The following is a 27744-nucleotide window of genomic DNA, read 5'->3' on the forward strand; positions in this document are numbered from 1 at the left end:
ACCCAAAGCCTCGGGATTCACCCAAAGCCTCGGGATTCACCCTAAACCCTCGGGATTCACCCCAAACCCTCGGGATTCACCCCAAACGCTCGGGATTCACCCCAAAGCCTCGGGATTCACCCCAAACCCCCGGGATTCACCCAAACCCCCGGGATTCACCCCAAACCCCCGGGATTCACCCCAAACGCTCGGGATTCACCCCAAAACCCCGGGATTCACCCCAAACCCTCGGGATTCACCCTAACCCACAGGATTCACCCCAAACCCCTGGGATTCACCCTAAACGCTCGGGATTCACTCAAACCCAGGGGATTCACCCCAAACCCTCGGGATTCACCCCAAACCCTCGGGATTCACCCAAAGCCTCGGGATTCACCCAAAGCCCCGGGATTCACCCCAAACCCTCGGGATTCACCCCAAACCCTCGGGATTCACCCCAAACGCTCGGGATTCACCCCAAACGCTCGGGATTCACCCCAAAGCTCGGGGATTCACCCCAAACCCCCGGGATTCACCCAAACCCCCGGGATTCACCCCAAACCCCCGGGATTCACCCCAAACCCCCGGGATTCACCCCAAAGCCCCGGGATTCACCCCAAACCCTCGGGATTCGCCCCAAACCCTCGGGATTCACTCAAACCCAGGGGATTCACCCCAAACACCCGGGATTCACCCAAACCCCCGGGATTCACCCCAAACCCCCGGGATTCACCCCAAAGCCCCGGGATTCACCCCAAACCCTCGGGATTCGCCCCAAACCCTCGGGATTCACTCAAACCCAGGGGATTCACCCCAAACCCTCGGGATTCGCCCCAAACCCTCGGGATTCACCCAAAGCCTCGGGATTCACCCAAAGCCCCGGGATTCACCCTAAACCCTCGGGATTCACCCCAAACGCTCGGGATTCACCCCAAAGCCCCGGGATTCACCCCAAACCCTCGGGATTCACCCCAAACCCCCGGGATTCACTCAAACCCAGGGGATTCACCCCAAACCCTCGGGATTCACCCCAAACCCCCGGGATTCACCCCAAACCCCCGGGATTCACCCCAAAGCCCCGGGATTCACCCCAAACCATCGGGATTCGCCCCAAACCCTCGGGATTCACTCAAACCCAGGGGATTCACCCCAAACCCTCGGGATTCGCCCCAAACCCTCGGGATTCACCCAAAGCCTCGGGATTCACCCAAAGCCCCGGGATTCACCCCAAACCCTCGGGATTCACCCCAAACGCTCGGGATTCACCCCAAAGCCCCGGGATTCACCCCAAAGCCCCAGGATTCACCCCAAACCCTCGGGATTCACCCCAAACCCTCGGGATTCACCCCAAACCCCCGGGATTCACTCAAACCCAGGGGATTCACCCCAAACGCTCGGGATTCACCCCAAACCCCCGGGATTCACCCTAACCCACAGGATTCACCCAAACCCTCGGGATTCACCCTAAACCCTCGGGATTCACTCAAACCCAGGGGATTCACCCCAAACCCTCGGGATTTGCCCCAAACCCTCGGGATTCACCCAAAGCCCCGGGATTCACCCCAAAGCCCCGGGATTCTCCCCAAACCCTCGGGATTCACCCCAAACCCTTGGGATTCACCCAAACCCACGGGATTCACCCCAAACCCTCGGGATTCACCCCAAACCCTCGGGATTCATCCAAAGCCCCGGGATTCACCCCAAACCCTCGGGATTCGCCCCAAACCCTCAGGATTCGCCCCAAACCCTCAGGATTCGCCCCAAACGCTCGGGATTCACCCCAAAGCCTCGGGATTCACCCTAAACCCTTGGGATTCACCCAAACCCACGGGATTCGCCCCAAACCCTCGGGATTCGCCCCAAACCCTCGGGATTCGCCCCAAACCTGCGGCATTCATCCTAATCCCACAGAATCATACTGGGCACCTTAAACTGAAAGCTGGTGCTGTAAATCACTCAGAATTGTTGTTGCTATGATTAGCATTACAATCATTATTACTATTGTTATTTTACATTACTTTGTTATCTCTATGTCTGTATATATTCATAGAAAATATAGATATTATATATTAGTTACACTGTACATTACTGATATATTTACTATTTGTTTTTAAATACATCTCTCAAATAGAAATTATTTTAGTGTATTTTCTATTCTACACAGAACAAATTTTTTCATACATTATTATTATATTTTATATTATTTATATTTAGTTATCTGCTAAGTTTTAGCTCAGAAAAAACGCACCCTTTGTTTTCTCCCTTCAGATCCAACTTTCTCCGGTTTTTAATTGTTTGTTTAAATGGAACAAGATATTTGTAAAATAACTGATTGCAAAAAACCAACCAACAAAAAAAATCCCCACCAAAAAACCCCAAAAAGACAAAAAAACCCACAAAACTTTAAATTGAAGTGACATTCAAGACCAGCTGGAGCATGAACAAGCATCTCTCAAACTTCAGAGTAGTACTCTTAAAAAAAAACCCTCAGAACCATCAAACCATCAGTAACATCAACACATTCTGATTTAACTTGCACTAGGGTGAATTACACTCAAGAAAGCTCAGAAAGCATGGCAACAGAGAGACTGTGTTTTTATTTTAGAAAAAGGACACAGAATTGGAGCTGTGCCCAACAGAAAAAGTGGTTAAAGTTGATTTAAATGTAGTTAATAGAAGTATTCCAACACAGACCAGAAGCAAAACTTGGCATTCCTGCTTCAATTCCAACACAAACTGGTAAACTAGGGAATGAAGACAATTTAAAACAGTTCTTGTACATTTTAATTGTAGTTAGAGTAACACTTCCAACTTTTTTTTGCAAGTCTGATGATATATACATCCCAGAAATGAACAGAAGAGTTGAAGTAAAGTAGCACCAGCCTTGTCGAGTACAGAAATGGAGAGCTCAGCATGTCCTCCCCAACTTAAAATTCATTTGAATGTTCTAAAATGCATCACTTCAAGCTTAGGGAAATCCCAACTGAGAGACTGTTTTAAAGGCAGGCCCAATTCAAGTGCTACATTTTGCCCAAAGCTCACACTCCCATGTCCCAGATCCTGAGCATCACAATCCAACCCCTTTCCCTGGACCAGAGGCCCCCAAGCAGCTCTTCCCTGGGTTACACAGAATTCCCTCTTGAAGGAGAAGCTTCCCAAGGCCACACACTCCCCCCAAATATATGTGCAAGTCAACCTTAAAGCCATGATTGTTTCCTTCTACTTAAAAATTGCACAAGACCTGATAAGCCATCGGAACAGCAGTTAATCCTAAAATCTCCTTCCTTCCCAGATGTACTCATACTAATGCATCATCTTTGTTAAAAGCACGCAGAACCTTTGTAGTGGAAATGGTTTAAGCTGCCATCTCTCAATAGAGGTATGATTTGGCTAAGTTTTCAACTTATTATTTGAGACCTTTGCAGAGCTCCCTGGATATTGATACTTCCACCAAGTCTTACACATTTGCTGCTCCTGACAATCTTGGGAAACTTCCTTTGGGTTATCCTACCTCACTGGAACAGGAGGGACACCATTCTTTTTCTTCCTTTAGCAAGAGGGAAGTGAAAGAAGGAAAGAAAAATCTCTCAAATTGGACGAGAAAAAAAATAAAAAATGATTGGGCAACAATTAGAGAGACAACCTAAATATCATTCACCACTTGCTATACACTGATTTTTGTTAGTATCTTATATGAAGTTTAACACCTCCACATCCACACAGTAGTTTGCTACTAACCACAGCCACTATTTTACCTACTTCTCAATACTTGATCAAGTATTAAGACTTTATATTAAGTTCCAAAAAAAAAAAAATTCCTCTGAAATCACTGCAACTGTACTTGTTTACACTTCAGGGGAATGTTCCCCATTTCTCATCTCTTTCACTTGAAGTATTTCAAGAGGGAAAGAGCCACAGAGGAAAGGTAATATGAACTGCAGAATACGTACGACAACCTAGAATAATACTGCTCCTACAGTATCTTGTGCAGACAACTTTCCAAAAACACAACACTATGTTTAAATATAAGGCAAATGGACACTGGAGGCCACTAAGAAACTCACTTGTGTATTCCTCTTAAGGGAGCAGAAGTCCAATTTCATTTAAGTGCTATAAAAGTAATCCTAACACATAATATTGTTAAGAATTACATTTTTTTAAATGTTCTGTTATCTATGCTTGTTTGTCTAACAATCTGTTTACAGAATTTACATTTTTATGCTGAAAGTAATTTTTAAAATAAAATTATTTCCAGAGAGACACAGTTTAACTACAAGTCTCAGTACAGTTGATTGAGCTGGTGCTTTGACAGAGTTATATTCTGTTACTTAGTATAGCAGCCACTGTTTTCATAATCCTTAAAACAGTAAAATTCCCAAGGCAGATTTGTCAGGAAGCTGTAAACAAGGAATTTTCCAAGACTTATTGGCAATAAACAAAGTGATCCCTAGTCCAGCTTTTAAGTTTCTCTGCCAAATTTCAATTTTGGAAACTGTGGAATCTACTTCCCAATTAATCCTCTGGAGCAGTTTGGAAACTTGTCTCTGAGGAAGAGTCAACATCCATTTCCAACACAGACTCATCAAGATCTGGGAGAAAATTAGGATAGGACTTTAAGTCTGACTGCTCCTGGATATCAGCAGGAGCATTTTCCATAGCTGAGTGCATGAAGCATGAAGATTCCCAGAGCCAGCTCTGGATGTGTGCAGAAGAGTGAGGCATTTTAAGGTGGCAGTATGAAGAATGAAATTCCACGGTAGATGGGACAGTTTGACATTTTCTCAGTGATGCATAATTGTCTTTCCTGTTTAAAAAGAAGGAAGAAAAAGGAGATTGTTAGTGTTTCAATGGCATTTTTTTTAGTGTTTACAAGTAGCAAATACAGTTGTTCAACATCCCAAAGGCCATCTCTGCATTCCACCTCACAATCAGCTCATTATCACCAACCTGAACAACTGGAACAGAACTTGTCTACACTCTAAACCAGCACCTGATCACCAGGTTAGTCTTTTCCAAGTCGAGGAACAGGAAGCTGAAGTTTTATCCAAGAACACCCAATTTTTTTTTCTTTAAATTTTTCTCTCCTCTCTTGCAGTGCTTTTGGAAAAAAAAAAAAACAAACCCAAACTACAGAAACCCAACAAAACATGCCACTAGCCCTCTCACAAACAATACCTCAGCTTGCCATACACACACATTTCAACACTGCTTGAGCTGCTTTTCCTCAAGAAGAAAAACAGTGTTTGTGTTTAAACATGATGCAATGACCAAAGAACCCCTCTTAGAAGTTGTTTCAGAGACTAACTTGTGATTGTGTCTTCCCAAAGCCTGTTTCAGATTAAGAGACTCAGGATTGGTAAGACTGGAATATGAGAGACTGCTAAATAAGGGTAAAAGCAGGAAGGTGACAATTTTGTTGTGGAAAGGAGTCAGAAATATCATTAAGAAAAGAAGGAAGACAAGACACTGGATTACATGTGCTACCAAGTAACTGAAGAGAGGACAGTAGGATGATAGCAAGTATATACCAAGAACTACATTTCTGCTCAGAGAGATGGCCTCAAAAGCCAGCTAGTGTTATAGAAGAAAAGGCTTTAACTGCTTTCAAACAGAGAGAATTTCTACAACTGCATCATTTGCATGCAGCAGCACTTCACTTTACCTGGCTGTACAGAACAGCTTGCTTTTAGCCTGGGAATAAACTGTGGCAGCAATGCGAAAGAGCTGTTCCTGCATCCATCGAACATCAGCAGGCATGTCAGGAAACCAGTTTACCAACCTGCACGCAAAACCAAAAGATATTTTTTGTATTGTGCAGTAGATTTAATCAGCATTTTATTTTCATACACCCTGTCCCACATCCAAACCAGTTTTTTTCTCCCCAAATCAACTCCCCTACCAAGGTGCCCATTTCTTCCCAACCCCCTGAGTTCCCCTCTAGCCCACTCATCTCTTTTCTACAAGCTAGGAAAAGGGGCAGCACAAATCACTGCATCTCTGAATGGCTGACCAGTGTGTGCATTCCACACCCTGTGACCAACACAGGAATCCTGCAAAATATTCCTGTCTCCAAGACCTTTGTGGTAGGAATTTTCTGGTCAGTTTAAAGCAAGGTGGAAGAGGAAGGAAGAACAAAAGAAAAGCACAATGGAAGAACTAAGAGAATGCAAAACAAGAACAATGTCACAAATGTACTTTTTTTTCCTTATGATACCCTTAACAGAAGTCAGCTACATCAGAGCGGGACAGGGAGGAAAACCCCACAGAGAAATCTGGGGAAACTTGCTTCCTCCCCATCCAACAAAAAAGGTACACAAGTGCCACATTCAGTGGCACAGAAACAAAATACTTCACTGGAGTTCTATATGGTTTGATTAACAGAATTGCTTTTTCAGGATTTTCTAAAGATAGTCATGATATCTGCAGCTCAAGGACTGGAATTCCCTTAAGCAAGCACAAAGCTTAGGATTCATGGTGCATTCATTGAGCCTAACTTCTCCTCTACAAGAATTGAAATGTATCAAATTAAGCCCTGCTTCAAAGGCACAACTTCCAGTCATCTTAAACAAAACTGATAAAAGAATTTATATGGTAAGTAAACAGTGGATTTCACTCCTGAGTTCAGAAAGAAGCACTAGAAGGATGTGGAGAGAGTTCAGATACCCCTGCAGAACACAGTCATGAATAATGTGCTCCTGGAAAGCACAACTAAGGGTGCTCCTTTTGAGCAATTACAAGATAGCTATTGGTAATGTGAGTGTATTATTTAGGAATCTTCTTAAAATGTTTATTTATCTAGCCTTAGACTATACAGGCTTTAGGAGGATGCATCACATAGGCAGAAATAACGGGTCTTTTGACAGTTACCTGTTGAATTCCAGAGTCCCAGAATGCCTACAACACTGAAAAAGCTCTCAATGAGTACACTTCCAAAATGATGATAATTCCAGCAGAGTTCATTACAAGTTCCTTACCGTAAAGCAACCGAGTAAGCAGACTCCACTGGGAGTGTGTATGGCAGCATCAGGTAGGATATCACCCGCATTGGGAAGAGTTTCGAGAACTGAGCATAGAATCCATTCTGTTCTTTACAAGCTTCCTGCAGTGCTTAAGAATAGTTATTTGGGAAAAGATGTTACACTATTTGAAAGCAGTTTCAATGATTTTTTTAGAGTTTTGTAATACCCTGTTAACATTATCAAGTGTTACTGAATAAGGCTCAGTTAGAAAATGAAAGAATTAATCTCAGGGCACTCTTGCCATAAACCTTCTCTATCCTATTTTAAAATATGGGAACACAGACTCACGCCACAGGGACAAAACACATTATCCAAAACTTCTGAGCAATAGATCTAAGAATTAATGTGGGAAAAAAAAATCAAAATTTGTCACTCAAAAGTTACAGGAGACAGCTTGAAGCATGCACCTTTACGAAGTCGGGGAGGTAGACTCTCAAATATGCTCTTCTCCAAAGGCCACGGGTTTTGCTTTAGCTGGTCATTTAAGGTGGTCATTTTCAAAGTTTCTACTCTGTTATTTTCTGTCAATTTTCTTCTGTTCACATGGTCAATGTGGTATTGTGCAGCCTCATGAGGATTTCTTTTTGTGAAGGACAAGTGGATATAAATTGAGTCATTCAGAATACCTGAAAGAGTCAAGAGCTTTCACTTAGGTTTGATCCACAGGTCTCCTGAGTTACCTGTACAGCACCTGAGGTGCTGTGTGTCTGTACAAAGACCTGTCCTGAGGGAATATCATCATCTACCCAATGTCAAATGCACCTGCTCCTAGGATCCCACAAACGTTTAAGCACAGTGACGACTCTCCTCAAGGTTTAGGTCTTACTTTAAAACCGGCTCTAAAGAAAAGGAAAAAAAAGTGAACAATTAAGTGAAACTGCCCTGGAAACATACAGTCACTTTCCAAAGTTGTTTTCCTGCAAGAAAGCAAAGAGTTTAAAGGAGAAGAGGAAAACTGATTTAATACGCATTTGAAAGCAAACACCTAAAACACATGAGATATTTGGGAAATTTGACATGGCAGGTATTACATGAGTACTTTGAGACATTGCTACAACAGGGTTGAAAAGGAAAGCAACTAGGTTACAGTATTTTTTCAGTTGTATCCAAAGTACAGATCTAAATCAACATGGGTTGCATTGCAAAACCAGTGCCAACTAAGAAATAGCACTGGTAACTACCTTAGAAACAAGCACTAGATCATGAGTACAAAGAGAAAAATACAAGAAGTGTATTCATACTTGGTTTTCAGAAAACCATTACAAAATTATATATGAAAAAAGACTACCAAATTTGACTAGGATCTATATCTACAATACAATAGAACCTACACCCTACTTGCAAGTACTAGTAAAAGACAAATGTCAAAAGAATATACAGTGAATTTAGCAAAGGAAAATATTTGGAGTGTCACAGATGGGGGGGGGGGGATTAATTCCTACAATTGAAATAACTTAATAAGAAAGGTGATGCATAATGAATGACCTTGGAAAGGCTATAATTATCATTGATTAAGCTTGACTCAAAACAATCCTGTGAGAGAATAAAAACAAAGTTGATCACAGGATTAGCACTGTGAAAAGGAGGACAGTAGTGCCATACAGAGAGGACATGGGGCAGAGAGACCAAAGAAGAACTGCAAGGAATGTCAGACATTAGTGGCAGATGGAAACATGCATACAGGAAACCTGTGGGTGCAGGACAGCAACACAACCCAACTTAGCACAGACACCCACAAACCAGGGGCTCTTTGCAGAGCTTGTGCTTTAATCACCTGGTAAAAGCTATAAAGCAGGACACTCTCATTAAATAATAATAACAATAATAATATTATAGAAAATCAAGCTCTTAAACAGAACTGTGATGTTCTTCAGTGAATTGTTTCAAGAAAACTTGAATATTCAGTGACCAGGCATCAGCAGAGTACATGAATGGCTGCATTACATCCTGCAGCTGGTACTATCTGTAATAGTGCTAAAGTCCCATTTCCATTCCTCTGATCTGACCCAGTACCAATTTGTTTCTGCATCCAAAGACTACAGGGCCTAGGCATATTTAACACATGGTTAACTCCATCCTAATATCAAGTTACTGTCTTGAACTTGTTTGTCTCAAAGCTTGCAGAGCAATAATATTATCAGTATAAAACATGTTATTAGAATTCTAGGAGTAGAGTAGCAGAACTCATAATGCTTCTTCCTAAACTTATCTGGGTGTTAACATCTGCTCCATTATAAGTTGTCATCTTCTAAAGTCTTTCCTCATATAGACCAAGGTTTGTCTGTGACTGAGTTTCTATTGTTGTTAGCCAGCTCCCACTTCTGGACCACCAGAAAGTCACTTGGATGACAGCAGAGAGGAGGCAAGAGCAGATACAGGTTTCAGAGGAGTGGGAAGCAGTAACCTATTCCCATCCTTCACAATTAACACAAAGCCAAGTAATAATATGATTTGCCTGGAACTGGGATTCTTTGGAAATTTCACTTCACATTTACTTCACACAGGTTTGACAAAACTCCAGAAGTTCAATTTTCGTACGGTAGCACAACTTACCTCAGGTGAACAGTTACCATACCTATGGCATTTGTACAAGAACTAAACGATCATGATCCCTCCAAAAGCCTCAAAGACCAACCCCCTTCTTAGCTACACACAACCCCCTCACCCTTTTTGTTTGTTTTGATCTGGGGTTTTTTTGTTTGTTTTTTAAATCCAGGTTAAGACCATATCACCAATAATTATCTAGGAGTTTAACATACCATTCTTCTTCAAGAATTTAAGAGCATCCAAATATCCCTGCTCACAGATCTCTCCAAGTACCTGCAAATATAGAGTAAATGAATCAGACAAATAAAAAGAGTTTCAACTTGAGATCAACAGTTTTGTAGAATGAAAAGCCACTTTCATCCACTTTCCACTCTTGTAAGAAAAAAATCACCTCAACAATTGCTGGAATTCAACAGATTCAGGTTAATATGGCTACTGTGATGATGCATACGTGATCATGTAAATTAACTTATCTTTCAGCTGTTACAGATGCACTGAATTATTCACCTAAAAGGCCTGCATGCAAACAGTTTACAAGACTTCCCTCCCCTCTTGTTTCCTTGATTAGCCCTTCAGAAGCTGCTAGCAGCAACAAAACAGGGTGTTTGGAGTATGCCAATTCCCCTCCTTCCCTCACAGTGCTTCTCACTTTCCAAAGCTTTGAAAGATCAGATGTGCAATTCTGATGCTCATGCTCAGACTTATCTTGCCTATGAAAGTATCTTTTGCCAGATGCAATACCAGCTCACCTATGCAGGGGTATTCGTAAAAAAGAAAAAAGAAAAAAGAAAAAACAAAAACCCACATAAGTAGAATTTAAAATTTGTCTTGAAGTGGTCAAAAAGCACTCAGTTATTAAAATGTATCTGTAGCAGTCAGAAAAATTGCTTCTTTGCTGTAGTATATCCCAAGCCAATTGAAAAGGTCTGCTTTTATTTTTTTATTTTTCCAACTTCCACAACAGCAATTCAAGAGCATTTCCTCCTTCAGACCTGCAACTAACAGCACTGAGCAAAGTTTAAAGGCAACTTGCCTGTGCCAAGTATTAATTAAGACTTTTACAAAACCATGAAGCTTTAGAACTTCTTATAATTTCTTAGCAGGTAAACATGAAAGGACCACAAACTGACAGTTGTTATTTCCCAGTGTTGATTTTATGATAGAATCCTGTGATAATTCCCAAATAAACAGTGAAAGCCAGTAGCAGGATATGCATTTTTGGTCTGAGAGAGACTAAAACCAAGGGGGACATAGACAAAACATGAAAAAATAGAAACAAGATACATCACCAGAGAAGTTTATGTGACTGGATGAAAAAAACTTTCTGCAAAAGCTTTCACATGGACAGCTGAACCAAAGGAAGGCAGGGGCTGACCTTGGGTTCTGGTGGAAAGAGTGCTTGTGTTAAGCGATAAAGGTTCCCCAGGCTGAACTGAATGCTGGTGTTGGTCACGTTCATCTCATGGAAGTTGGCTGACTTCCCCTTGGGACAGATGTCACACTCCCCAGCGAAAGGGGACACTGTGATGGTGTTCTTACACTCATAGTGAGGCAAGTTGTCACTGATTCCTCCGTCCACGTAGCGCTACACAAACGAACAGAAACAACACATCTGAAAGGCAGAAAACTGACCAGCAGAGTCCCCATGCAAGAATGAAACAGCACTTAAGGCTGTAACAGAACAGCCTGTGCTTGTGCTCCCAGGCTAAACAATTAGAGTGGCATGATTTGCTCTCTAATGCCAATAAACATTCCTACCTATAGTTCCATAGATGGCCCAAGCATATTTCGTTTGGGATTTTTCTCTATGTTTTTTCTGTACCTTTATGGCATTTTAAAGATGATAATCCTACTCAGAAAAACACTCAGAGGAAAGCAGCTCTACACTTCAAAGTTTAAGTTCTGAGATACTAAACCATTCTAACTTGAAAGTACTCTTCATAATTAGAATTTGATAGAAAAGCACCAAAAAAGATTTGGACATAAGGAAAGTGTGAGTAAAAATGGACAGTGCTTCAGAAACTTTGCCAACAGTCACAGGCATCTACTGTGCTTTGTGTGCAAGTTCCAGGTTATGCTTTTGTCTCCTTCACATTGAATGGCCAATTTCTGTACTTTTAGTGCATCATCACCTCACACAGTTGAAGATCCAAGCTCCAAAGTGCTCTGTTTTGGGGTAACTGCTGTCTAGTGCAGCAGCTGCAGTGGCTACAGACAGCCCCTCCACTAGCTCACAGCAGTCAGCTTTCCAGCCAGGCTACAGGGAACTGGCTTGTTCCCACACCAGCAGCTTTGCTGGCTCAGAGGCTGCATTTTCCTCCTTTCTAACAGCTCAGCAGACCTAAACTGTAGGTCCTTGTCAAACATAAATGTAACAGAGCAGTGATTTGAGCAGGAGCAACCTAGATTATCAATTTCAGCTGCCGATACTCATTCTGAGAAACACATTAGGAATTAGGAAGAGGACAGCTCATGGCCTCTCAGCCTCCCAGGACACTCTCTGGACCATGTAGCTCCTGCCAAACTTAAGTTGTGTAATGCAATCACTGAAGTACAAGTGAAATCCCCAAGTCCTTTGTGGAAGTATCAAGTACAATACAACAGGTCTGGCAAAGGAGGACCCTTCCCATGAAATTATTGAAAGGTGGAAGTACGTATCTGAATCACTGTTCTACTGCTCTAAATGATTTTCATGATTCAGAGTATCTGCTCAGCTGTGCCTCCAAGTCATTCTTTAAATCTAAAAGCACTGCTGTGTTTGAAAGGAGTAAAAAACCCAAACAAAAGCCATCGCACCCAAAAGCTTTTGAATCGGCAGTTAGATACACCTATTAAATGTCATCGTTATCAAAATAATTGCAAAGATTAAAAGGATAGAAGGGTTCCTTCCTTTCCTCAAAATATGACCAAATTAAGCATCACTTGAGTGTTTTTGTACTCTGAACTAAGCCTTTTAAAATAACATTGTTGTCTGGTGACAAGAACTGAACAGCCAGATTAGCCTGGATCCACCTCAACCTTGGATTCAGTCCAACGTCCTGTTTTCATAACACCTTTAATCTGGAAGAGTTTAAGGAGACATACAAGGTTTAGAAGTACAGATAAAGAAAATCCCTACACAGTTCTAATCACTTTTGCTGAAATTTCAGCATGAAGGAAAAAAAATACATTTCACATCTATTCTTGACCTTTTAATACTTGCAAATTGCCTTAAGAACAGGTTAAAGATGTTTAGAGTTTTCTTTCTTCCTTCCCTTCTCGTTGTGCAAGGAGCACCACAGTTGGAAGGAAAGCAAATGCAAGTGAATAAAACAGGGTAACAAAAAGCCACCAATGTCACTGCCTTGATTTGAAATGCAGATCTGCTTCCAGACGTGTAATTAAAACACCTACACAACAAACCATGCCAACTTTCCTGCAGTTTTTGTCTCTTTAATGGAGGATTTTAGAGAGCCCAGTAGAGCCATGAAGTATTAAGAGGTTTTGTAACCAGCAGTTCCTGGGAAGCAATAGAACATACTAATATACTGATATTTTACCTCTAAAAAGTGAGCTTTCTTACACTGAATACAAACGGCAGAAGGCATTAAAAAGCTTTGTTTACACCTAACTGAACACAGAGCTTTAATCCAGTTGTAAGGCAGATCTACCCACAGTCAGAACATGAAGATGTACAATAAACTACACTACAAGAATTTTTTTTTTGGAACAATTATAGGTGATTCTTCCTGTAACTCACTTCCTTCAATAAATATTTACCCATAAGTTAAAATACTCGTTGTTTTATAATACCTTCTTCTTTTATTAATGCATCTTAGGGGGGAGAGGTGGGAGAGAGAGACAATATGTGCGTGTTAAGATACACATAGTATCTTCCACACATTCAGTGTTTCTTTTTTTGGAAAGTTGTTACAGCTACAGTACTAGAAGCTATGATAAATGTATTAGCTTTACAGTAGGATAACAAAAAAACCCACATACATTCTCTCTTAATATTTTCAGAATAGCTAGAATTATTTTTAGATCTTAACAATAGAGACTTACCACACCTCTAAATGATGGTGGAATGAGGCCACAATAAATAGGGACAAATGAACTACAGATTAAAGCCTGTAAGAAAAGGAGACCATATAAATTAAATGTTAATTGTTCCATTACTGACATTAATATTTATCTTTTTTTTTTTTTTTTAAGATATTAGCAAAAAACACCAAGCAATGAAAAAAATCCCAAGTGAGAATACTTGAACAAAAAAATGGGGGGAAAAAAGAGGGTATGATCAAGCATTGTTTTAAACAGGATGAGTGTATTCAACATCTTTTTTTAATCATACTCCATCTAAAAAAATTCGTAAGACTCACTAAAAGACCATTTCTAGAAATGGTGATCAGCAAGGAAAAGATTATGATCATTCATTCAAGCTCTACATTTTCTGAGTAATCAAAGTAATAATGACCGAGGACACAAATGTCAGCATCCTGGGATCATATGAAATTAGCTTTGTAATGGACATTACGAGTTTTTAAAAGCTATTTTCAACTGTTTCTTGATCATTGCTTTTATAAGAATGACCTTAAAATCTTATTCACTAAGGATATAGTTTCATTAGATCCACTGCACTTTAAAGGCATTTATCCCTTTTCATGACTGATCCCTTGCACCTCCTCCCTAAAACAGTTCACAGACACATTGACTGGGAAAACCAGTACGTGAATCTGGTGTAAAAACGCCTGAACTCCTCTTTAAAACACTGTCAGAGTCACAATACCTGAAATGCTTAAGTAGAAATCCAACAGATGATGTTAAAGGGACCTAGGATCACAGAAACTTTTAAAAGTTGCCAAGAAGAAACATACCTGTATAACTTCTTCTTTTGAGTTAAAATTAGATATCAAGGCATTTTTGCCATCTGATACCCTGGTTAGTGAAATACACAGTCTGCCCGATGACAACTGGTGCGTGTTTTCTGGAAGATTTCTCATCAGCCCATCTCTTATTATCTTTATCACATTAAAGGAAGGATGAAGAGGACCAAGATTTCTCTTTCTAGCTTCTTTGGCTAATGCCAGAACATCTGCACAAGCCTGAGCTGAAAAGAAAATGCATTGCATTTAACAGCAGAAGGTATCTCAAAAAACACAACCCACACTTGGACTAATAAAGCATATCTAGAGCTCCAACTCTCTTATTGCTAGAGTGAAAATTCAAGAGCTTTTTAACAGACTAAGTAACTGTCCAACATGTTTAAGGAGTTTAGGAGTTGTCTGAGAGACAAAGAAATCATTTTAGACTTTCATAAAGAACTCCTGGTGAAGATTAAGCTACTTATATGCCATTAAGATGTAGATTCTAAGCCTAAAACACCCCTATGAGATGCTTGCATTAGGAATTATTCATCCCAGAAACACAATCTTTGAGGAAAAAAAAAAAAATATTAACCAAATTTAAGGTTTCAGGGCACCGTTTCTCCTCATTGATCCAAAAATACACTAACGGGAGCATGAAGTGGGATGTGGTAGGAGTGCCAGGAGGGAAGTTTTTAGAGCAATGGGAAAGGAATGTGGAGGAGATCCATGATACATCACACAGGTCTCCACCTAAATAGGTACATTTTTACAGTAACAGACACATTGATAATTTTTTCTCCAGTTAAATCTACGTCTGGGAACTTCAAACCACTACAGAAGACAGGACAGTTCTGAAGAACACTAAAATCCTTTCAACATTTAGTCACAGGAGGAACAGCAGCTCATCCACCTGCAATGTTTTGTTTGAACTTAGAATGTCACATTTTTCCAGGGCACACTTTGAGGAAATTGCTTGTCAGCTTGGTAAAGGAAAGGGGGGGAAGGTCAAAGTAACACCTTATCAACCTGAGTGATAGGCTACAAGGTCTTCTAAAAATATTTTCAGAACTTACATACTTGAGCTTACTAGAACAGATAAAATTCAATTTATCAGGCTAAATGTGAGCACTGCACTGGCAACAACTCTGCTTAAGCCTTTGAGCTCAGATTAATTTCCAAAAATACTACCCTTCTACAATGTTATTCCCCCCCAAAATAGCAATAACTAAACATTTATCATTCTCAACCAAGAGTCTATGTCCAAAAGAGCATTTCTAAAAAATCTGAGGTATCAGACACACTCCATTTTTACCACTTCAATTCTTTCATTCCATCCTCACAGAGGGAAATCTTGGGCCACAAATCCACTGACACCAGTAGCCTGACCCCACCTCCCATCCTAGAAGACAGCAAACAATTTAGACACAGCTCACTGTTCATGGTCAAATATATGTTTACCTTAGTAAAACACATTTTACACACAAATAAAAAAATTGCTCAAGTCACATTCTGACGAGTGACTAAGTTATCTCCAAAAGCAGAATGAGGCAGTTCTAGCAGTTCTAATTTTTCATGCATCCAGATATTCATTACTACCTCCCTTTTTTTATTTAGCAATGCTCAATCTTCTAAGCTTTCTAAAGATAGCCATATTACAGGAGTCCAAAATACTGAACTACCAGAACTCTGGCCAGGAAGCCTTCAAGCATACACAATAATTACCTTTTCCAAAACAAGTATAGTTTTGAAAGCTTATGCACCAAGCAAGTCACTTGCTTGTTCTACAATACAACCTATCAGCAAACAAATACCTGCAATTTGATTTGGCAGTTTACCCATTGTCTCCACATACAAGAATTTCTATGCTTGAAATTCACAGGGAAAAAAAAAAACCAAAACATATTTTGTTTATTGTAACCTATTTTAAACAGGAGAATGGCTCCAAATCAATGGAAAAAAAAAAAGAAAAAAAAAAGAAAAAGTTCTATCTAGGAGTATGTGATTATTAAAACACTGAAAATTTAAAAAGCTTTTTGTTATTAATTCAACAGACTTCAAAGTAGTCCAACTTTTTTTCCTTCTTCCTTCCTCTTCCAACAGGACTAAAATACAGTTGCCTCTTAGGCTGGTGTATTCCAAAATAGTAACTTCTCCAAAAGGCACCAAAATAGGAACTTCTCCAAAAGGGCTAGAGCTCAAGCCAAACTGGCATTTTAGGCAGACCTTGGTCCATCTGTTTTATTTTTGAAACACAGGAGAGCTAAAGAAATTAATCTTCCTAATAAATGTGAACTGTTTCTCGTTATAGTTCTGTATTACTATTTTTAATTGTTCATTATTAATTTGTTTCGCAGAGTAAAACCTGAGATGTTCACTCCACAGAGTAAAACCTGACATTATATTTGCAGCCCCCACTAAACCTGCTCTCTTTTAAGTGCCCCACTGCAATGGATGATCACAGCACCTTCAAAATACCAGATCTCCAGGGCATCCAAGGAGTGCAATTTTAATATTCCATTTTGGAATAGCCTGGAATGCACTTCATCCTCAAAACAACACTCCTGGCTAAGCTTCCCAACCTCCCCCAAATTTAGTGAGAGAAACCTCTTTGTCAGTCTGTAAAAGTACCCTTTTCTTCCCCATTCAATGGTTAATAATTATATTTATCTACATTTGAAGTTCCACATACTATCTATCCAGCAGCTAATCTGAATCACAGAGAAAACCCTTCACTTAAAACATCTGGCTACAAGGCAGTGAAAAACAAAATATGCTCTTCAATTCCAGCCACAACCCCTGCTCACAGATGTGCACACTCAGTTTTGTGTGCACCAGCACACAGACAGTTCAGGGCTGGGTCCTGCCAAGCCCCAAACATCTCCAAGGATGGAAATCCCACAACCTCTCTGGGAACCTGTTCCATTATTTTACCACCCTCATGGCAACTGTCTTTTCCTTACACCTCATCTGAATTCACCAGGTTGCAGCTTGTGCCTGCTGCCTCTCATCCTTCTGCTCAGCTCTGGGAAGAGCTGGGCTCTGTCTACTCACAGTAAAATGCAACTGTGAAAAAAAACCACGGGACTTACTTACACCTCCAACTGCAGGAACAACAAATACTGCACAGAAAAGTGTATCAGAATAAGAGAGGCATATGATACAAAGTCACAAAATACATCCTATTATTATAAAACAGTGATTCTTTAGAGGTTGTTTACCATTCTCTGCTTTCACACAAGCTCACAAAATCCCACAGCTAGAAACTCCCAGAATTAGCATGGGAATACCTTATTAGATTTTCAGTTTACAGCAATTCACAGATTTTAGAACGTGGGTGGTCGGAATTGTCTTCCAACATTCACAAGTGATGCTTTTTTTTTTTTTTTCCCCCAGTAGAAACACACTTGCCCATGGAATCTGCTACCTTGGACAGTGACCACACACATATTCTATTAGAGAGAGAAAATAAAAAATCTCAGCTGACATATGAGATTGGTATTAATTGGGAAAGGTTATAATTTGAAATCTACAACTCTTAATTACTAAAGTGCTGAAAGATTTAAAAGCTTTTATTAACTCATGCTGCCAAATAAACAATATACATTTTCTGGGCTTAAGAGTTCTTCAAATATTTAAGACAGCTTCCTTCTCAAATAATTTACAATGACTTAAGACTTAAAACTGGGTATGTTCTAAAAATACCAGCTATTGGGGAAAAATATGATTTGTTTTAAAAGCTGATACTGGGGTCACATTAACTCAAGTGTGTCATATTTGGACATTACAGCAACATTAAATTAAGTAGCACAAGTTTACTGCTAAAGCTTTGAAGAAATTAAGCTTATGTGCTAGAGCTCAGTGGCTAAAGCAGCAGGGGCAAGCATTTCACAGCACTGCTCTCCTGTACTTACAGAGAACTTCTGCTTCTTTTAGTCAGTGGATGTTTTTCCTCAGAAATTTAAAAGCAAAACCCACAAACCTCTCCAAATTCAAAAGAGGTACTCATTGTTCTCCTCCTCTTCTAAGAGGAAATCTGAATTTACGAACTCCTCTAGTTGTAAACCAGGCAAGGGTACTGCTAGCAAAAACAACCAGTGCAGAGTCATAAATGAGACTTTTTGTTTTACTCAGTGGATTTCTTTAGTATAAAGAGAAAACCACTTTCAGCATTCCAGATATTTCATACAGTTTTTTAAACTACAATCTAGTTGCTATCCTAAATACCTTGATATTTTGACAGCTTTTATCAAGTTTAATTCATTAGAAAAATGTATATTCATGAGCCCTAAATAGGTAAAGGAAAGGTGCATTTTTCCCACTGCTAGAAAATAAGTGTGCATTTCACAAAGCACACTATATTTAGTTGCAAACTAACATCTTTTATCCAGCATAAATACAACACAAGATTACCTCTATTATTTAAATGGCAATTAAAATCAGTGATTTTAATCAATCCACTGTTTCTAATCATACACCTAAAAGACCTTTGCAACATACACCGTGCCCAGATTAAAGAGGAAAAGCACGTTAAAGCTAAACTAAGCCCTGACCTTAACTCTCCTAGCCTTACCCCAGAAAGGAGCAGCTTTGGAAGAAGCAAGATAAAGCTATCCAGCGCTTCACGTGCAGGGAGATGCTCTATTTCCCAACGAAGCGCAAACACTTTGTTTACAGCTGATGACAGGACTGGCCCACTTGCTTTGGTGGGTGTTAGGGCTCAGCTGCCTCCCGCTCTCCCAGTTAATTCCCGGACTTTGGACAGGGGCGGTGAGAGCAGCCCCTCAGAAGGACATACACGGCAGTAACTCCGACCTTTCGGCTACGCAGGTGTGGGAATCGCATCGGGCATCGCCAAGACCATTCCCTGTGCCACGGATTTTATGCCACCCACGGGCACATGTTTTAGGGGCAAAGAGAAGCAGAGAATCGGAGCCAGCCCGGCCCCACCCGGCCGGAGGGACCCGCGGCCCGAGCGCGCTCCGGGGCCGCGCCTGCCCTCCCCCGCCGCACCGGGCCCTGCCCGCCGCACCGGGCCCTTCCCCGGGGCTCGCCCCGCCGCTCGCCTCGCCCCGCTCCCCCGGGCCCCGCCGCTGACCCAGAGAGCCGCCCCCGACGAGGACGGCTCCGGCGAGCGCTCCGGCGGAGGCGCCGTAGATGTGCCGCGCGTCGCGGATGACGTGCGGGGCGCGCTCCTGCAGGCAGGTGGCGGCGCCGATGTGGTAGACGCCCAGGAAGCCGCAGCCGGCGAAGGACACGCTCCAGCCGCCCTCGCGGTCCAGCATAGTGGCCGGCGGGACGCGTGCTGAGGCCGACGGGGACACGGGCGCTGCGGCGGCGGCGGCGGCGGCTGCCGGGCGACTGAGCGGGCTCAGCGGGGCCGCCCTGCGCGTTACACGGCGGCCGCGCCCCCGCCGCCGGCCGCGCCGCAGCCAATCCCGCGCCGCCGCTCGGTGGCTCAAGGCGCCCCAGCCAACCAGAGGGCACATGCAAATAAAGCCCCGCCTCCTCTCGTCCCCGCCCGGCGCAGGGCGCGCTCCCGGCGGGTGCGATCCGCGCCCCGAGTCCTGTGTCGCTCGTTCCCCTCGGTCCCCTCAGAGCTGCCGGTCCGCTCAGACCCTTCGGTCCCCTTGCCTCGGGCGGCCTCCGCCGGTCCCCCAGCCCCGTCTGTCTCCGAGTCCCCGCCCCGAGCGAAGCGGTCCAGAGGGGCGCGGCCCGCCCACCGCGCTTCCAAAGCCGCACAGCGCGCGGTGGTGGGGTCCGGAGTTCGTGAGGCACCGTGGGTCTGGGGCCAGTGAGGCACAGGGGGTCCGGGGTCAGTGAGGCACAGTGGGGTCTGGGGTCGGTGGGGCACAGTGAGTCCGGGGTCAGTGAGGCACAGTGGGGTCCGGGGCCGGTGAGGCACCGTGGGTCCGGGTCAGTGAGGCACCGTGGGTCCGCGGTCAGTGAGGCACAGTGGGTGCGGGGTCGGTGGGGCACAGTGGGGTCTGGGGCCAGTGAGGCACAGTGGGTGCGGGGTCGGTGAGGCACAGTGGGTGCGGGGTCAGTGAGGCACAGTGGGGTCTGGGGTCGGTGGGGCACAGTGGGGTCTGGGGTCGGTGGGGCACAGTGGGTGCGGGGTCAGTGAGGCACAGTGGGGTCCGGGGTCAGTGGGGCACAGTGGGTGCGGGGTCAGTGAGGCACAGTGGGGTCTGGGGTCGGTGGGGCACAGTGGGGCACAGGGGGTCAGTGGGGCACAGTGGGGTCCGGGGTCAGTGGGGCACAGTGGGGTCTGGGGTCAGTGAGGCACCGTGGGTCTGGAGTCAGTGAGGCACAGGGGGTCCGGGGTCAGTGGGGCACAGTGGGGTCTGGGGTCGGTGGGGCACAGTGGGGCACAGGGGGTCAGTGGGGCACAGTGAGTCCGGGGTCAGTGAGGCACCGTGGGTCTGGAGTCAGTGAGGCACAGGGGGTGCGGGGTCGGTGAGGCACAGTGGGGTCCGGGGTCGGTGAGGCACAGTGGGTGCGGGGTCGGTGGGGCACAGTGGGTGCGGGGTCGGTGAGGCACAGTGGGTGCGGGGTCAGTGAGGCACAGTGGGGTCCGGGGTCGGTGGGGCACAGGGGGTGCGGGGTCGGTGAGGCACAGTGGGTGCGGGGTCGGTGGGGCACAGTGGGTGCGGGGTCGGTGGGGCACAGTGGGTGCGGGGTCAGTGAGGCACAGTGGGTGCGGGGTCGGTGAGGCACCGTGGGTCTGGGGCCAGTGAGGCACAGGGGGTGCGGGGTCGGTGAGGCACAGTGGGTGCGGGGTCAGTGGGGCACAGGGGGTGCGGGGTCGGTGAGGCACAGGGGGTCCGGGGTCGGTGAGCTGGGGTGCCGGCAGCTGGGCGGGCGGAACGCGCCGTGTGATCCGCAGGTAGGAAAGGATTTGGGATCTGCCAGGCACGGCGGGGCAGCGGGAGGCGGCACCGCTCCCCCAGCCCATGCGGGCCGTGGGAGGTGCGGGCTTAGCAATTACCCCGATTATCCACGGCTCAAAGGAATCCACTGTGCCAGCGTATGCAAGCGCTCGTATTACATGATCTTCTCTGTTTAATACTCCTGAAATTTAAAGAGAAGAAAGTTCATGATGATAATAACACTAGGCTTCTAATGGGAAGATTATAGAATAATTTGCTTTCAGGTTGCAATTTCAATCTGCAAACAATTCTGTGTTTTTACATTTTACAGAGTTCAAGCAAAGCGGCAAAATGCCATCTGAAGTCTAGAACAGCAGCTTCTGGCAGAGTTTTGGTAGTACCAGCTGACTGTTGCATCAAAACCAAGTGTCAGGTACTGGTGGACTTCTGGAGGTCTCATAATCTTTAAGAGTCTGAAGACCTCATGCTTTCAGCTCTGCAGGCTTAGTTTCCTAAATAATAGTTCAGGTATTTCTGTGTAGTGCTGCATTGCAGGCCAGAGATATGCTCTAAATGATTTTCTGCTCAAGTCCTCTTAAATACATCTGAACACATCCAGGTAGGGTTTAGCTCCCTGTAAAAGGGGCAGGTTTCCTCTAAAATTTGTAAGAGGAACTGGCATCTGTATGTGACTTCAGTCACCACAAACCCCAGAGTTTCCATTAGGCTCACCCTGCAGTGCTAGTAGAGATTAAGTAGCTCAGAAGGGAGTTCCCAACAATTTTCTTGCCCAGCAGGGAGCTCCCCAGAGCTGGACTATGAAAATAAAACAGAGAACAGCATGTCTGAAATCCTCCAGGATTTAATTGCCTCACTCAGTACTTCAGAAATCCTCTTTAGCTACCTGCATGCAACATTGCATCATAACAATGGGATGTTATAACATTTCAAAAGAGTCCAAGAGGAGTTCATGCTTTCCAAATACACCTAGGAGAGGTTATGTTGTGAGACCTTTTAGTTACGGAAAGCATGCCATGAAGAGAGCAGAATTCAAGCTCTTTTTCAATCTGAGTGGTCTTGAAGCCATAATTCTGCCTCTAAGTGAGCACCACAAGCACTAGACCATATTTCCAGTTTTCCCACTTCGAATTTAGCTTTCTAGCCACTTCTGTCTTGTTGGGCCATTCAGCTTCATCCATTCACCATTTCAATGAGCAGAGCAGAGCAGGCAGTGTCCTAATCCCAGTCCTGCCTGTCTTTTAGGTGCTTCCCTTCATTTAGGGAGAAGGAAGGTGTGAGATTGAACCCCTTTCAGTTCACAGGGAAGGAAGACGATGAAAAGGGAGATGAAACCTCATCTTCCTAGAAGAATCTTATTTCATTAAAAATGTGATTGTGACTCCTGGAATTTTTCCATTCTCTTCTAAAGGACAGGCCCAGCTCTGCTGTATTTTTTAATCTCTTCATGTGTGCTCTCATTTACTCAGACCTTAAGTGTGGGAGAGTACCATTTCTTAATCCATGTTTTAGAAAATGGACACCAAGGTGTTCAGAGAGGGACATTTCTGGACATCTGCAGAAGTTTGACAGAGCCAGTTAAATGGCAGGCAAGCAGGGGATTTTCAGAACATTATCAGATCAATAGGTTTTTCAGGGCTAAGCTCAATTTTGCTGCTAGACATCAGCTCTGTTTAAAAATGTTTTTTTATCCCTAAACTGTCAATAGAAGGCTGTTCCTGAACCACATTTCTTGAATAGTCAGGAGGAGTCTTATTTCTCCTGTAAAATGGCCAGTTCATAACCATCTGCTCCTCTGCTTTGTGTCCTTTGACATTAGTATCTCCTATATAACACTGACAATATTAAGAGTGCTGAGCTTTATTCCCTTTATCCCCCATTCTCTGGCCGTCAGGGAGCTGAGCTCCTCTAGCTTCCTCTCATGACACAGCTGCTACAAATGCTCCCCAGCCAGTACTGCAACTGGTCCTTCAGATGGGGCTTCTCTAGAGCTCTACACAGCCCTTGCTAGGGAAGCTGAATCACAGATTCTGATTGCTTGTACTGTGATGAACTGGTAAATCCAGGTAAATCCTTCCCTATCTCAACTTACATCAATGTTTTTAAATGTATTGCAATTCTCCCAGTACACAGTACCAAATTTGTTCCCAACACTGGACTCCCCTCCCCACATACACCCAGCCTTTTTCAGTATCTGTGTCTTCTTGGGCTGCTTCTAACAGATAGTGCAATTTCTCCATTACATCACCTCTAGTTTAGAAAAAACATCTCTTGCAAAAAAAAAAAAAATCCCAACAAACAAAAAAATTTAAGCTGAGGTGCATAAAGACAGCATGGATCCCATCCAAGAAAGCTGATGCAGCCTTGTCACAAGTACTACCAACCATACTGCAATTGTACAAGATGCAGTTTCGAGATTTATATCAAGTTGATATCAAGTTTTTGATCAAGTTTATATCAAGTATTGTTGACAAGTATCAAGTCCTGTTTTTATCAAGTATCATGTACTATATGCTGCAATCTCTGTTGCAGACACATCTTAAATGTTTTACTGAAACAAGTCCAAAATAATTTCCCCCTAATTCCAGGAATATGAAGTAAGGACTGAAGGGAAAATCAAATCTATTTCAGTGGGGTTCTAATCTACCAGGTAACTTGCACGCAGCTTGCAAACTTCTGTAAGGAGACACTGACCCAGCCTGATGTCTGGCCTGTAAACTCAACAGGCACACCTTCTGTCTGTCATTTAACCACCCTCCATCCGTTCCATTTAGCAGCTATGTTAATTATGATACAGCCATGCCATTTTCCTAAGATGTGGACTAAATAATGTCTTTCATACAAAAAGAGAGAAACTGATAGTGCACTCGAAAGGTGCCTTTAACTGCTTAGAAGAAAGGTACCATTGAAGTACCTGCAGGTAGCTGAAGGCATATAATTTATAGGAAAAGGGACCACATAGGATGGAGCATCAGCAGGATGTGACAAGCAGTACTGGGCAGGTGACAAATTATCAGGTCTGAGGTCTTGTGTAAATCTGACAACAATTTCTGTCATCAGAAAGAGAAGGAGGTCCAAGAAGTTATTGCTAAGCTGTGCTTAGAAACAGCAAATGTTTTCTATGATTTTTTTTTTTACTTTCAGGTATTCATTAATAAAGCATTTTAAGAGAGATTGATGTATCACAGTAGCCTTTTCCATGGGGGAGGTGGAGAGGGATACAGTAGCAAAATTGGCCCAATTATCACTCAGCAAGGCTGGTTCCAAAGTTGGAGAGGAAGTCTGACTTACTGAGTGCTAAGCCAGATCTACAGCCTAGAACTTCTCCAGAAGGATAAGGAAGTAGCTGCTAGAATTTTTGGAGCCCAGGACACTTGCCAGTGCAGTTTGTCATGTGTGTGTGTGTCCTTGTCAAGTGACCTTGTCAAGTGATCATCTACCTAATCCAAAATTATTAAAGCCTCATCTCTGCCTATCACCTTTCTGGGAATGCTCTGCTGTGAAAATTTTCTGCAGAAACACAAAGCATTTGTTGGCAAAGTTTAGGTGCCTTTGGTGAGTAATGCAGCCTTGGCCCACAATAGAAAGCCTTGCTCTCCTCTGCCTGAAAGGATCCAAAGAGCAAAACCAAGGGATTGCTTTACACTCCCTTGGAGATCTCTTATGTGGGATGCTGCAAGTTTACTCCTCTTGTTTCAGTGCATGCAGGCGAGAAAGAATATGAGCTCTGCTGTCTTTGTTATTCAAGTAACTTCTGTTTATGTTCCTCTGAAGGTGCTAATTTGTCACAGAAATTATAATCAATAACAGATACAATTCTTTTTCTTTTGTGTGATCATCCTACCAGGGCTGGATACAAAAAGGGAAATTCTACTGGATCAATGGCCAGGAGACTGTTAAACAGCCTTTCCTCTTTAAAATGCATGAAGAACTACAGGGCAGGAATGGAGAAGTGTTGAGTTACAGAGGGAGGTAAGCTGAGGACAAATACAGACCGTAACCTGGACAAGGAATTTGTTACATTCCTGGTGCCAAGGTCTCACATGCACACTCACCACTGGCAGAGCTGTACACTGGGGAGCAGAGACAAAGAAAGGACATTGAAATTGTCCTGCCAAGATAAGTTTTAATCGTTTTTAGTCTGTTTGCAATATCAACTGAAATCCCCTCACTACACTCTATTGTAAACCTCACAGAGAAACTACTCTTGGCACAAGCATCCTTCCTGTTCCATTGGCTTCCAGTTCTGTTCAAACCATGTGGACCAGCAAAGACTCAGCCACTTGGTGGGGATTTTTTTCTCTTTGCCTGTCATATGGCCCATTAAGCTTGCAAAGGTCTCAGGTTAACTACTCTCAGGTTACTTCGGCAAGAGGTTGTTTTAGTGAAAGCTGCTGACCTGTTTTTCCCTTGGGCCTGATCTTCTAACATTTGAGTAAGGATTTGTGGGTTTGGGTTAAGCTTCTGGGGACTGATTCTAAGTCACTATTGTTGTGCATAGTAAAGCTGTAGAAACTTGAGAGTATCAGCTCAAAAATTGGTTTGTACATATCTCATACAGTAGATGATGATGGAGCAATTTTAGTGCAGCTACTGAACTTCACAGCATAACCCTTTGAACTAAGCTAAGAGGTCTTTTCTCTGACTTTCAGTTGTGACCATGGACTAGCAGACTCCAGTCTGTTATCAGCTATGAAGATCTGTATGAAAGGGTAATAAAAAATCCAAATCCAGGTAGATAAAGCAACCTCTGTTATTTCCCATAGGCTTCTGCCATGATATTTTCCAAAGGAAAATAAAATAAAAAATGAAGCATCCATTTCACATACCTTTTGCTAGGATCCAACACCAAGTCATTCTGTAGAGGCAGAGCTCTGTGCTCTCTGTGGCTGAAGCATGGGGGTCTAGCTTTTGAAAAAATCTCTTTACAGGTCCTGTTTCAAGCTGTGTGCTCCTACAAAACTGGGATCTTCATTGTGGAAGCTGTATGGGAAGTACTTTCTCTGGTTGCTTTGTCTTTAGTACTTAGTGTACTACTATCTGGCTTGTGGTTTACTTGTGGAAACCATTTTGTGACTATTGCTGAGCCCTAAAATATAGGGGAGGTTCTCAGATCTAGGTGCATACCATGCCCTAAAGATTCTGGCTGTTGAAATGCAAATTCCACTGCCAGGCCTTTGTTCCTCTGGGTGAAGTGGGAGGGAGAAATGTGGTAATGCAAATTTAGAAAAGATAATACAAAGGATGTATTAACTAAAAAAACCATACTGAGCACATTTGCCTTTGGCCAACTTGTTTGCAAACAGGTCTCTCTCAAGAACATGCTGTGACAGCAGGCGGGGACGAGCACCATACAAGGGGCCCATGCTGGACATCACTGTGCTGCTGGCCAGGGTCTGCTTAATTACAGTGCATGTAACACACTCACCGATCATCAAGAGCTTCCACCTCATGCTAAAGGACTGAAAACAGTGACTGAGTGCTGGCACCAGAGGCTTGCTTTGTCATCTTATTGGAAAAAGCCTCCAGCACTCAGCACATTTTCGTATCTGAGGGTGGCTGGAAACCAGTGTAACTGGTTCAGGTAGGAGAAGCAAAGACTTTTCATATCTTGAATTCCTTGGTGTGAGCTGTGTTTTTCCTTCTCAAAGGCAAACAGAAAAATCCTGAGAGTTAAAATTTGCTGCTCAGGTCTGATATCAAAAGCCATTGCCTTTATTCTTCATAATTTCAAAACTATTGCATGGAACAAGGAGCCTAGAACTATTTCACATGAACATGGTCCAAATACTGTTTCACGTGAACATGGTCCACGTTTATTTATATTTTCACTTTATTTTTGTTTCATAACTTTGTGGCCTGGTATGTATATTGCAACAGTTTATTGCAAAAAGATCCCGTGCAGCTTTAGACATCCTTCTAATGAGACACAGTCATGACCATGCCCAGTGCTAACTTGCAACCTTGGCTTGTTTCTTATTAATTACTTTTGGAGGATACATTGTTTTTATGGCAGAAAACTAAGAGAAAAGAGTACGGCTAACAAACTGGGGGAAGTTTGGATAACCTCCAGAGTTAGATTTTCAACTCTGAAGAGCACAAGCACCTTTTCTGTTGTACTAAGACAACCATTTTCTTTCTGAAGCTATGTCACTTCTACCTTAGCTATATTATTATTTTTAATTACAGTTATAGATGTTACTGTACCTAATAACTTCTAGGTGGAAAACAGTGTTGCATCTCTGAGATCTAATATCTTTTCATAACAAGGTCTAGTAATAAGCTCCTTTTAACAGCTGCTGAGACAGATTCTCAGCAAAGTCTCTTCCTTGGTCTTGACCTAAGAAAATATTTCAGTCCTGTAATTGCTCTAAAGACTAGGTGTTTGTCTTCCCAACTCTAAGACCAGCAATATTTAGGGAATTATTCTAGATATGGATATGTATGTAAGGAACACTTTCTCTG

At 43.0% G+C, this 27744-nt stretch overlaps 2 protein-coding genes across 2 annotated transcripts; one reads left to right on the plus strand and one right to left on the minus strand.

The window, feature by feature from the left end:
• Positions 1-2557: 2557 nt before the first annotated feature.
• LOC309571867 (1-acylglycerol-3-phosphate O-acyltransferase Pnpla3-like) lies at positions 2558-19718 on the minus strand. Its single transcript, XM_082279747.1, has 9 exons — positions 19488-19718; positions 14402-14634; positions 13590-13655; positions 10921-11130; positions 9758-9818; positions 7406-7624; positions 6954-7086; positions 5642-5758; positions 2558-4783 (listed from the first exon to the last, which is right to left on the minus strand). The coding sequence occupies exons 1-9, from the start codon at positions 19672-19674 to the stop codon at positions 4492-4494; spliced, it is 1518 nt and encodes a 505-aa protein (XP_082135873.1). The 5' UTR covers positions 19675-19718; the 3' UTR covers positions 2558-4491.
• Positions 19719-19876: 158 nt separating this feature from the next.
• LOC309572718 (uncharacterized protein) lies at positions 19877-27426 on the plus strand (the record flags this gene model as incomplete). The annotated part of the gene is made up of 5 exons (XM_082281155.1): positions 19877-20204; positions 21187-21278; positions 21593-21694; positions 25127-25251; positions 26586-27426. 5 exons carry the CDS (start codon positions 19877-19879, stop codon positions 26743-26745), a joined length of 807 nt encoding a protein of 268 aa, XP_082137281.1. The 3' UTR covers positions 26746-27426.
• Positions 27427-27744: the final 318 nt, after the last annotated feature.

This window comes from Coloeus monedula (genome assembly GCF_965178545.1).
Source record: "Coloeus monedula genome assembly, chromosome: 4".
NCBI lineage: Eukaryota > Metazoa > Chordata > Aves > Passeriformes > Corvidae > Coloeus > Coloeus monedula.